The sequence below is a fragment of the Lolium perenne genome, chromosome 3, assembly GCF_019359855.2.
Source record: "Lolium perenne isolate Kyuss_39 chromosome 3, Kyuss_2.0, whole genome shotgun sequence".
Taxonomy (NCBI): Eukaryota; Viridiplantae; Streptophyta; class Magnoliopsida; order Poales; family Poaceae; genus Lolium; species Lolium perenne.
Window position 1 is genome coordinate 68,351,995 of NC_067246.2, and position 13,031 is coordinate 68,365,025.

General features: G+C 43.2%; 1 protein-coding gene across 11 annotated transcripts; it reads right to left on the bottom strand.

Annotated features, from left to right (window-relative positions):
• Nucleotides 1–2,180: 2,180 nt before the first annotated feature.
• Nucleotides 2,181–8,195, bottom strand: LOC127341597 (uncharacterized). Of its 11 annotated transcripts, XM_071827980.1 has the most exons (11): nt 7,703–8,194; nt 7,510–7,527; nt 7,121–7,340; nt 6,575–6,607; nt 6,391–6,468; nt 5,933–6,050; nt 5,189–5,305; nt 4,905–5,021; nt 4,155–4,278; nt 3,861–3,956; nt 2,181–2,466 (listed from the first exon to the last, which is right to left on the bottom strand). In XM_071827980.1, exons 3-8 carry the CDS (start codon nt 7,133–7,135, stop codon nt 4,999–5,001), a joined length of 384 nt encoding a protein of 127 aa, XP_071684081.1. In that variant the 5' UTR covers nt 7,136–7,340; nt 7,510–7,527; nt 7,703–8,194; the 3' UTR covers nt 2,181–2,466; nt 3,861–3,956; nt 4,155–4,278; nt 4,905–4,998. The 11 variants fall into 11 exon arrangements, 6 of the variants coding, with proteins under 6 accessions (XP_071684081.1, XP_071684084.1, XP_071684082.1 ...); XR_007875662.2 differs by lacking the exon at nt 7,510–7,527 and having other exon boundaries at nt 6,715–7,340; XR_007875657.2 differs by lacking the exon at nt 7,510–7,527 and having other exon boundaries at nt 6,575–6,642; nt 6,715–7,340.
• Nucleotides 8,196–13,031: the final 4,836 nt, after the last annotated feature.

Here is a 13,031-nt window from a genome sequence, read left to right on the forward strand (position 1 = left end):
TACGGACGACAACAGAGTAAAGTACATTGAGGGGCAGATAAAACCGGTGATAACCAGAAAGAGACATGTATAATCCACCATAGCTTGCAACAGCCAGCATTCAGTGTCTACTACCTGTCATTTGTTTGATTTAGGAGGGGTCATGTACATATTTCATTTCATGCAATGGCCTGCCTGAGCAATATAATTACTCTTCTTATATTTCCTCTAGCCTAGCAGGGGCAGGTAGAAGGTAATCACAGCTAAAATTTCAACAGCGGTATGTTCTCCTTGGCTCTTGCCTCGCTAATGACAGCTAAGAAACGAACAGCGGCATGTAAACCTCGCCTCACTAATCTGAAAGCAGGAAGTTTTACCTAATAGATGCTGACTTATATTTTTTAAAATTTTCTTTACAGCAGCATTGCAGCAGGTGTTCTTGAGAGGCTCATATGGGAGCAGCACACGTGGTTCTGAAGTGGCCCGTTTGGTTGCAGGTTGCAGCGGCTGCAGTGCACGACGCGCTTGACCCGACCTCGTCTTCCTCGGCCTGCTCGGCGGTCTCAGCAACCTGGGCACGTTGATGACCACCTCCACCATGTTGTTCTCCTCCTCACCTGCCGGCCTTAATTGCCTGCACGAAAGCCAATCTTTCAGAAAATTGCAACTCAACCCAGAGACGATGAACAGTTCAGAGCAAAGTTGCAATAGCGCCAGCGCGTTGGGCAACCCCGCGTCCACCCAGTCCGTCAAGTCGCCGCCGAGCCACCATTGTGTGACTCACGTAGGGGAAGCGCCTCGTCTCCTAGTCATCGTCGCTGCCGTCGCTGGCGGCAGCACCACGACCGCTGATTCTCTGTCGCGTGGGTGCAGCTCTGGCCCGAGCCTGGTGGTTGCCCCGGGGCTTCCTGCTGGCGGCCTCCTCCGAGAGTCCGGTGCGCCGCCGCGAAAGCGCCGATCCGGAGTCGGATTGCCTCGATGTTCCTGACGACGGTCAATGCGACTCCCGTTGGTCAGAGAGAAAGGGGCGGATGGAATCATTGTGCCTTCTCTCAAAGGATGAACGGGTGGAGAGAAGGGTTGAGGGCTGAATATAATACTGACATGATAAGTGTGCAGAGGGATGTGGAGCTATCCCGAAGGGCAGGGCAGCTTCCAGACATACTAGATTTAGATGTGCGCCTTGGCGCACGATCCCGTGAAACTCGTGCCGATATTTATTTTGTATGACAACGATAAAATCTAATTGCCAATATGATAATACATATCTTAGGTTTTATAAAACGGTAACATTAGGATGAAATTAGGATAAAGAACACGAAACTACAACGGAACAACAAACACTCATATATAACCGGAATGTGTTGTTTCATCGAACAAAAATATGAAGCCTAGATAGTTCTACAATATGTTCTCGGACCTAGCATGGTGTACATATTTACCTTGTCAACAAATTGAAGATAATGCTCAGTTTATGAACCAAACGTCCAGCAAATAGGATGAATTTAGGTTCACTCCAGCCGCTGCCAAAAAGCACTTGAATCCTTCATCCAGGTTTGGGACCAGCAAGCTCATCCCGCATTTGTTGGCACGCATCGCCTAGTTATTTTTCCTCTGCAGTCTGCATACTATCCTGGAATGAGAGTTTAGGCCAGCAAGCTTGATGTTGGGCCGTTTACTTGTTTAGGCCTTCATTGACTCTTCTAGGTCGCCTGGTACTGGCCTTTTTCGGTCGTGATTTTTTATCTGCTCTACTTCGCTCTACTTCACTTTACTGGCGTGAGGCTCTTCTCCTCATTTGGCGTGGGGATGGTATGGTAGAGCTGGTAGAAATGGAGCCGGATGTCGTTGTGGTAGGAGGAGAGGTGACGGGCGCCAGGGTAGGGAAGCTTTAGCGGATGGTGCGGCGGCCCAAAAAATTTACCTGTATCGGAGCGGTTGTGCGGCAGCGGGGCGGAAGTAGATGCAGTGGGAATTGGGATGTAGCAGCGGAGGTGGATCATTACGGAACATGGAGCGATATGCTTGCAAGAAGCAAGCTGTGAGTTCGATTTCTCAGATGAGTCCAATTATTGGGCAGAGCGGAAGTGGCCAGCAGCAGATGCCGACGCTAGATGGAGAGAAATATGGAGCAAATTCAATAGATCTCCAGATGGCTGGTATGTTTTTTTCTACTGATTTGTTAGAACGTGCCTTGACTGTGAAGGTCAATTGCTGAAATCGTGTTACTCTGAAGTTAACTGTCGTTCAGTACTTTGAGAAATGCATTATACATCTGTCTAATAAAACATCTAAGCACAAGGAAACCATAGATTGGTGTGAGCTATTAGATGCAAAGCTATGCTAACAGTGTACTTGGATAATATCAGAATCAAGATGATCTAGTTAGTTGGCGGTAGTATGATCCCCCATCTTCTTATTGATGGCAATACCCTGAGTACTCACCGGCGGCAGGCATTCATTCTCCTCCACTTGCTCCAGCAGAACCTGCAGCTCAGTCATTACACAGATTGATTATAACTGAAAATAGCCATATAGATGGAAGATAAATTCAAAAAATAGGGAGATTGTTTCTTAGAAGCTAATATGGAAGTATATAGCTTAGACACAACGAAAGGCCAAACATCACTACTTAACATACATGCGACCAATTATACTATGGTTTATAGAAACATAATACATGTCAAACATAAAGGAGAAAGCGCATGGATAGCAAATCATCTTAAATGTTGTTCAGCACTTGACAACACATGATATTTCTAGTATGTGTAAAGGGGCTACCATTCTCATCTAGTGTAATAATCTTTAATCCACTCCTCAAAGTGACCCTTGAGATGGCCACATAAAACTGTCCATGAGAAAATATAGGTTCTGGCAAGTAAACACCAACTATGTCAAGCGTCTGGCCTTGACTTTTGTTTATAGTCATAGCACATCACATATGGATTGGGTACTGCCAACGCTGTAGTGTAAAAGGCCACATCGTCGACATAGCACTCATCACTATCCTAGGAGTTCACACTATGAACTTGTACTCTAAGCAACATGAAGTCAGTAAAATGGGCAGCAATCTGTCAAACAAACAACGGAATAAACCAGGTCAACAGTAAAAGCAACAACGGTTGGTAGCAAAATCAATATATGATATCATTACAAAAATTAAAGTTGAGGGTACATGCTTTGGAATTGAGTAAGCTATGGGCATATAATTCTTGTCAGGAATCACATATATGTCTGGTAACAACATTCCTCATACTGAAAACAGGCCATGCAATGTGGACAGACTTGATAAGATCCATCGTAATATTGTTGGCCACCCAAATAGTTGATAGCATGAAAACAATCGACCAGATGTAAAATAGGTGCTTCATTACATCATTGGAACAAACCACACAGACAAAGCTCAAATGCTAGCTTGCCACACTTTAAAATGTGTTATCTCAAATAAATGAAATCCTTCCTTTCCCTAAACAAAGAAACCTATATGGCACATGTGGCTTTTCTACTTTCTGAAATTATGGAGTAAAGGAAGATAATAAACAAAATGACAACATGCTGTTATCCAGTCCCAAATGACGACAATTTCAAGTTCCCGAAGAAACCAACAGTTTAGTTTAAGAACCAGCGGCAAAATGAGCAGTGTTCATATGTTTTATGTAGTACACATGCACAACTTTTGGACTTGAAGTAATAGTTTGTCTCCTGGTTGCCCGGCTAAATGCTTTAAACTAAAGTGTGAAGGGAGAACTAAGCTTCTATTGTTCCATAGTTGTATCAAAATATATGACTACCCTTTGCCCCTAATTTTTTTTTGCTTACAGAAGCAAAACACCATTATGTGAAATAAAAACCATTATATAGGCTAGTGAAGTCGCAAATACCTGTTTTTATTTGTTCTCCTTGATTCCAAAGTAGGTCCAGCGTTTTCTGAGACGAAGACACCATCACCGCCTAATCCCCTGTTGTAATTAGTGTTTCTGGATAAAATAATATTCATGAGTTACTGCTGCAAAGGAAACTAAGATGTTTAATAATTTATACTTAATTGATCATATGCTCATTCGAGACTACATGGAAAACTAAAAGTATCGAGCTATAATTTATTCTTAACAGATCAAATGCTCATTCAAGACTATATGGAAAACTTAACACTCAATCAATCATGTAGCGCTCACCTTCTATTGTGTGGCAGACAAATTTTCTTGTCATCCACAATTAGGTGGCTCACCCATAACTCAACACCACAGAACACCGACATTCTCAGCTATCATCTCTCGCTGATGACGGAAGCTGCAAATCCTGAGTCAGAAACAACGGTATCAACTACTCTCGTGCTGAAATAACCTAATGTGGATAAATATTAATATGTGCATCCATGAAGTGTTCTGCAAAAGAAAAGACCAAGTCCTAAGGTATGCAATCTGCATGATTCACAAGTATGTCTATGTATAATTTGTGACTGATTACTAAGTTTCCTTTTGGGAAACACATCGCATTAATATTTTAGTACAGTAAAACTACGAAAATCACTATTCCTAATATGAAAAAACAAATAAAATATGTTTCTGTAGGGCAAAATATTTGGCTCTAGCTAATTTATGGATAGATAAGGCAGTGAATACTGCCAGTTTCAACCAATATGTTACTGCATAGGTGAATAGAGAGCCAAAGGTGGTGAAATATATCTCTCACTTACATGGTACTTTTTCCCTTAAGTTGAGCAAGAACTTTATTTAAAACCGGCATATACTTTATTATAGAATGTGGGAAGACAGAAAGGGGCCAATAAAATGATGAAATGATTACTGACATGAGGTTAAGAAGTCATGGTGAAGAAAAATCAAAGTACACAACAATCTGTAACTGTGAAAAATAATGCAATGAGAAAGCAATCAGAAATAAACATCGAATACAATAATTAATACCTTCATAATTTCAACAAAACATATGCACGGCAGGCTACAACCAGCTGAACATAGGAACTACGATATCTGCCTGTAGTTTTTCTCCGGTGAATATTTACCTGAGGACATGACCACAACCTGCAAAACATATGCACGGCAGGCTACAACCAGCTGAACAAGAGGCATGTGTCTGGTACTCATAAAAGACAACAATAAACTGCAAAACTAATTTTAGGAACTGAAGATCTTTGTACAGGAGTCTTTTATCTCGCGAGGCATAGACCATGAGTGAGAGAGAAACAAACCTTGTCTCGGTGGTGGCGACATCAAGAATGGTGATGCGGCAGCTACGATTGAATCAGCGATAAGGCGGCACTGGGAGACATAGTGTGCCAGTGAATGGACGCCACAAAAATCATTCCCTACAAAGAGGTGCTCAGTTTTAGATGGTAGGCAGAAATGCTATATAGCAAAGAGTATTGTTTGCTCGTTATAAATAAAGCAATGCTCACAGAAACTAATACTAATCAAATGTTGTTTCTTGCTCTTATAACACATAAAAGGTATTTGGATGGTTGATCTATTTTTATACACAATAAACTAAGTCTAGCCAACACACCACATGAAAAAGGAATAGTAATGTTACTTTAGCGATCCATATAAATCATGGCAGAAGAATCATCAAGCAAAATTTCCAGAATATATTTCCTATGTGTAAAAACCAATCATTATGCCAAATTGAGAAAATCAAACGGCATTGCACTCTACCTGGTACAGAACATAAGTACAAAGAAACTAAAGTTAGTACCCTAAACATACTTCAGTGACAACTCACATAAATATCATTTGCATCCGTCAACTTATTAATCGGGAAACCTTTGAAATATCGATAGAATAAAATGATATGAAAAAGGAGCCAGAGACAGAACACTAAGTGATTCCTTCTGAATTTCAAATAAAAGACCATAAAAAGACAGTTGTGACATAGATATGAACTAATATATATATGAATGAAAACGTAGAACAATAGGTGTTAAATTACCATATACCTCTCTTACGGTTCCTAACCGAGATGAATACAATTGTAGCACTGAAAGATAATAGCATCAGAACTTGGAGTGCCTCTATAATGAGAAGTTCTATAACAAAGATGCCCATCATTAAAACCTGTGAAAGAAATAATTCATAGGGAGATATCAACAAAGATAGTTCGTAATAACAAAAATGATGAGTGTTACAAATATACCATTAGAATCACTATGCTCAAAATTAATGATAACTCATAAGGAATTACATAGGATATCATGCAATACAACAATTATCTTCAATTCAGATCGTTGGCCGTTGTCGCCGCTGGTTTAGAAATCTATTGCCACCCAGACACAAGCATTCAAGGTCACATCTCAACATATACAGAGAAATAAGCAACAAAATAATATTTGCTCGTGCTATCAGTTATATTCCAGCAATAAGAGAATAATAACTCATAATTGGGCAGAATACATACCCTGACAGAACTAACATTAGTAGCGCCAACTGCTACGATCGCAACAAAACCTTCTTCCCAACGACCTTCGAGCACTACCTATCATTGAAAGCGATAGGTTCAGTGAGGACAAGTGTCAATAAAAAACTTAAAGCAAATGTATCTGCAGCCCTTCTCAGAAAATGTTAAAATAGGTAGAATTTACCCTTTCATTCTCAACATACAGGTTTTTGATGGTCTGCACAACATGTACGCTTGTTCAGAAAAGATTACCTAAAAACACAATATAGTTGCAATAGCGACAGTGTTTCACAGGTTACACTACAAAACAGAATAACTGCAAACCTGAGAAATGTTGACGTTTTAAAATATTCCAATCAACAGGAGAGTGAACTCGATGATAATCAACAGGGTGTAAATAAAGGACGGAGTAAAAGATCCCTCTCTCCGGGCTCACAAGCAGGGGTTGAAGTTAAATACCGCGAAACATTCAAAATATAAATATACTGAATAACATATGCTTAGAGGAATTGAACAAATACAACAATAGACCAAGTTGAACATATAGAGAGCATACAAAGTGGAGTACCTTTTCTATAACAAATGTTGAACAATGAAAGAAAAAAATTCTGTTTGTGAGAATCTTAAAGGGAACAACAATGGTACTAACTTTGCAATTAGCAGTATGTTGATTCGTTAACAGCTAGAATTATGTTCAAAAACATAGATAGGCGATTAAAAAGGCACAAACACAAGTATGTTGCATTGCTGATTCTCGCGCGACAAGCCAGCTGCAGGTTGTGGGAGTGCCACCTCGTCCGCCTGCTCACCCTCCATATACCACCTCCTCCACCTTCTCACCCTCCATATGCCACCTCCTCTCTCCTTCATTATCCACCATGCTCATGCCTCTGTGCGACGATCCATCTTTTGTTCCATCCATTGTCTCCGCCCTTTAGATGCAGCGCAACCTGTACACCATATATATATGAGAAGGCGGGTGAGAAAATTAAAATTTATTCATGCCAAGTACATAGAAAATAGATAAAAGAATCTACGCAGCAAACACAATCATGCAAGAAACTAAAATCAAGCATGAACCATCCAGGACCAGTCGGCCAGCTATCTTCCCCAACTCACCAAGGTTCCAAACAGCAGCTGCACGTATTGTACAACAAAGAGAAGCATCTGATATGAGAAATTGTGGTGATTAAATCAAAATGATGTGAGCTCTCGCCACCTAGAAAGAGGAAAAATGGACCAGAACGGCGGGTGCTAGGGCACCAAGCAGAGCAATAGAGGAGGCGAAGAGCGAGCTCTGGCGGCAGCTCACCTCGGCTAGCAGGACCACGACGAGCTCGAGGAGGGACGGGGAGGTGGCAGCACGTGAATCGACGCGAGTTTGAGGGGGCACGAGACCATGGCAGCTAGGGTTTCCACAGTGGGTCATTGGCCCGCACTTGACCTGCGCTGCTGAGCCCCGCCCTGGCACCTCCTCCTCCTCCTCTCTTAGGCGGCTCGTGCTCCCCTGGGCTGAAGACGGCGACACTGCTCCCACAAACTCGCGCCCCTTTCTGCTTCTCTGCCCAGTGAAAGGGAGCGGTGGAGGAGGGGATCCTTGCCGGCAGCCCCAGGCGTAACGGAAAGGAGGAGGACAGGCGAGGCGGAGCGCGGCGATGGGAGAGAGGAGGATGAACGAGACGATGGCGTCATGGCGGCGATGGGGAGAGAGGACGGCCGAGAGGAGGGAGCCTGGGTTGGGGCGGCGATTCGGTGGGCAGCGTGGGGATAGGGTTGCTGATCTCACGTTGGCTTCCTCTCTCCTCAGCTGAGCCAACTAAATCATGACATGTGGCCCAATGGCTGAATTCAGAGATGAGACAACTGCCCAACGGGTGCACGCGAGGTGGCGGACGTGGATGCCCTGTGAGTCCCCCGTTGGGGGGCATCTATTATAGGTTAGATGCCCGCAGGATTGGCGCGAAAGGGGCAGTGGCGAATCCAACAGATTTTGGCCGTTCGATATGACACATCAACGGTTAAAAGTACTCCATAATTGCCTGTCGAGATCCAAGATTGGAATAAAAATTTGAATTCAAAACTGCTGCATTATAGTAGTAGAGATAATCTGCCCTCTGTCGCTCTCAGCGTGCAACTTGGACGGCCAATAACGTTCCAATACAAAATGCCGCCTCATCTCCGTGTGCTGGCCCGGGGCATGTCTTGTACTTGTACTCAACCAAGTAGTCTTTCTTGGCATCGCATCAAACTCATTGATCCATCATAATTTTGCGTAGATCACCAGGTTTTGATGATGAATGGCAGGTATGATCGGCATGTCTCAATCGGGCAATAGAACACGAAAAGGAAAGTATAACACCAAGTGTCTCGAATTCTCGATCATACAGGCGAGAAGTGTAGAAGATGAGAAAATGAGACGATGACCCCTTCGACGAGGTGGGTGGGAGCCGAGCAGCATTCATTTAATGTGGGCAGAGGTGAGGGCCTAACCTGAGGTAGAAGGAGGCTGTAGGGAGGAACTCTCACTGCTTAGGGTTACAGAGATAGAAGCACCTTATATAGGTCAGGACTGGGCTGGGCCAAATGGGCCACAACAGAGAACAAGAAGACAGCCCAACAGATACACCAACAGTTATCCAACACTCCCCCTCAAGATGGGTGATAAATGTCAATCATCCCCATCTTGGCACATGCAAGATTACACTCCTTTGAGCCCAGTCCCTTTGTTAAACAGTCTGCCACTTGTTGTCCCGATCTCACATAACCCAATGAGATAATCCCTGCATCAATCTTTTCTTTAATAAAGAATCTGTCTATCTCCACATGTTTAGTTCGCTCATGCTGGACAGGGTTATTTGCTATGTTTATGGCAGACATATTATCACACCACACTTTCAAGCTTCCTTGCCTTAAAATTTTCAGCTCTCTTAGAAGGTTTCGTACCCACAACATTTCACCCAGGCCCTGTGACATAGCTCTGTACTCAGCTTCGGCAGTTGATTTCGAGACAACAAATTGTTTCTTACTTCTCCATGATACCAAATTTCCTCCAACAAAAACACAATACCCTGAGGTGGATCTTCGATCATCTAAGCAGCTAGCCCAATCTGCAACACAATATCCATCCACATTTAGGTGTCCATTACTTTTAAACAACACTCCTTTTCCCGGAGTGCCCTTCAAGTATCTCAAGATTCTCTGAGCTGCTTCCAAGTGTCCATCCCTCGGATCATGCATATAGCGACTCACTACACTCACTGCAAATGATATATCTGGTCTCGTGTGGCATAAGTATATTAGTCTTCCAACAAGTCTTTGATATTTCTCCTTGTTTATGGGTTCTCCAGACTCTCTTGTGATTTTAGTGTTCTGGTCAATAGGTGTTGAAGCCACTCGACACCCCAGCATGCCCATATCATCTAAGAGATCCAATGTATACTTTCTTTGAGATAGTGATATCCCTTTTGATGATCTTGCAACTTCTATTCCAAGGAAGTATCTAAGTATTCCCAGATCTTTCACCTCAAAGGCCTGACTCAAGCATCCTTTCAGTTTTGCGATTTCCACAACGTCATCTCCCGTGATGATAATATCATCGACATACACAGCAAGGATAGTGATTTTTTTGCTCCGAATGTCTGTAAAATAAGGTATGGTCTCCATTGCATTGACCATATCCCATGCCACACACCACTTGTCTGAACCTGTCAAACCAGGCCCGTGGAGATTGTTTGAGACCATATAGAGATTTCTTCAGTCTACATACATTCCCTTTAGTTTCAGGCCTATCCTGGTGGCATCTCCATATACACCTCCTCTTGAAGATCACCATGCAGAAATGCATTTTTGACATCAAGTTGATGCAAGGGCCATCCGAAATTTGCTGCACAAGAGATCAATATTCTGACAGTGCTCATTTTTGCCACTGGTGCAAATGTCTCATCATAGTCAATGCCATAAGTTTGACTATAACCTCTTGCCACAAGTCTTGCCTTATATCTCTCCACTTTTCCTTCTGCATTTTGTTTTACAGAATAGATCCACTTACAGCCTACTGTATTCTTTCCTTTAGGGAGATCTGTCAACTCCCAAGTTTTATTTTTCTTCAAGGCCTCTAACTCTTCCACCATAGCATTGCACCATCTCGGGTCCAACCTAGCTGCCTTCCAATCCTTAGGAACAGATACAGTTTGCAGTGAAGCAACAAAAGCCCGAAAAGAGGGTGACAATGCCTTGTAAGAAATATAATTTCCTACGTCATAGTCATTAGAACTCAGTCGCTTTGGGGGCCCAACTTTCCTTATCCCTTTCCTTATTGCAATTGGCAAGTCTAGGCTATCATTGGACTCAGTCAGAGATTGATTCTCCTCTGCAGAATCTACACTTGTGCTTCCTTGATTTTCTGGTCCAATGGGTTGCTCCCCCTGCCCCTGGTCTTGTTGCTTGATACGTCTCCGACGTATCGATAATTTCTTATGTTCCATGCCACATTATTGATGATATCTACATGTTTTATGCATACTTTATGTCATATTTATGCGTTTTCCGGAACTAACCTATTGACGAGATGCCGAAGGGCCAGTTCCTGTTTTCTGCTATTTTTGGTTTCAGAAATCCTAGTAAGGAAATATTCTCGGAATTGGACGAAATCAACGCCCAGATCCCTATTTTTCCCGGAAGCTTCCAGAGCACCGAAGGAGGGCCAGAGGGGGGCCAGGGGGGCCCCACCCCACAAGGCGGCGCGGCCAGGGGGGTGGGCGCGCCACCCTATGGTGTGGCCCCACTAGACCCCCTCCGAGGCTGCCCTTCCGCCTACTTAAGGTCTCCGTCGCGAAAACCCTATCACGATTGACGAAACCCGCAAAAACCTTCCAGAGCCGCCGCCATCGCGAAGCCAAGATCTGGGGGACAGGAGTCTCTGTTCCGGCACGCCGCCGGGATGGGGAAGTGCCCCCGGAAGGCTTCTCCATCGACATCACCGCCATCTTCATCAACGCAGCTGTCTCCCATGAGGAGGGAGTAGTTCTCCATCGAGGCTCGGGGCTGTACCGGTAGCTATGTGGTTCATCTCTCTCCTATGTGCTTCAATACAATAATCTCATGAGCTGCCTTACATGATTGAGATTCATATGATGATGCTTGTAATCTAGATGTCATTATGCTAGTCAAGTGGATTTTACTTATGTGATCTCCGGAGACTCCTTGTCCCACGTGTGTAAAGGTGACAGTGTGTGCACCGTGTGGGTCTCTTAGGCTATATTTCACAGAATACTTATTCACTGTTATGAATGGCATAGTGAAGTGCTTATTTATATCCCTTTATGATTGCAATATGTTTTGTATCACTATTCATCTATGTGCTACTCTAGTGATGTTATTAAAGTACTCTATTCCTCCTTCATGATGTAATGGTGACAGTGTGTGCATCATGTAGTACTTGGCGTAGTTTATGATTATGATCTCTTGTAGATTATGAAGTTAACTATTACTATGATGGTATTAATGTGATCTATTCCTCCTCTCATAGTATGAAGGTGACAGTGTGCATGCTATGTTAGTACTTGGTATAGTTGTGTTGATCTATCATGCACTCTAAGGTTATTTAAACATGAATATCGAATGTTGTGGAGCTTGTTAACTCCGGCATTGAGGTGCTCTTGTAGCCCTACACAAATAGCGGTGTTCATCATCCAACAAGAGAGTGTAGAGTGGTTTTATTATGTGATCGATGTTGAGAGTGTCCACTAGTGAAAGTATAATCCCTAGGCCTTGTTTCCAAATACTGCTATCGCTGCTTGTTTACTGTTCTACTGCATCTTTACTTACTACACGCCAAAGAAGCACTTTTAAGCATCGTTACTCTGCTCATATATATTCATACCACCTGTATTTCACTATCTCTTCGCCGAACTAGTGCACCTATTAGGTGTGTTGGGGACACAAGAGACTTCTTGCTTTGTGGTTGCAGGGTTGCATGAGAGGGATATCTTTGACCTCTTCCTCCCTGAGTTCGATAAACCTTGGGTGATCCACTTAAGGGAAACTTGCTGCTGTTCTACAAACCTCTGCTCTTGGAGGCCCAACACTGTCTACAAGAATAGAAGCTCCCGTAGACATCATTGCTCCTCCAGTTCATCTACTTGGTCCCTTTGTACTTGTCTTCTAGAGTACACAAGTGGATTCTGCATCCATCTTTGTGGTGGTACAGGTCTAGGTGGTGTAGGTGTACCAGGAATTGCAGGAATCTCCGCAACAATAGGAATTTGTTGATGTTGTTGTTGGTCACCATCTTGCTGCCCTCGATCACCACCTTGCTATTGCTCCCCCTCTTGAGCATCACCAAGATGGTCAAGCCCCTGGAACAAGCCACTAAGATCACTCTCACCGTCATAAAATGGTCCTGACTCGCGAAACGTAACATCCATGCTTACAAATGTCCTCCTGTCATTGGGACTCCAAAACTTGTAACCCTTCTGTCTGGAGGAATAGCCAATAAAGATACATTTGATAGCCCGATGATCTAGCTTGCCAACAGATGGCCTGTGATCCCTTACAAAACATGTACAACCAAAGAGTTTGGGTGGTACAACAAAGTCATTGTTATTTAGAAGGAGTTGGCAAGGAGACTGTATACCTAGAAT

What these genes read in the sequence shown, in the direction of transcription:
- LOC127341597 (XM_071827983.1), bottom strand. An exon ending in TGTATGTTGAGAATGAAAGG is followed by an intron (nt 6,469 to 6,574) that starts GTAAATTCTACC and finishes TTTCAATGATAG; the next exon opens with GTAGTGCTCGAAGGTCGTTG. An exon ending in CTAATGTTAGTTCTGTCAGG is followed by an intron (nt 6,051 to 6,390) that starts GTATGTATTCTG and finishes TTTCTTTCACAG; the next exon opens with GTTTTAATGATGGGCATCTT.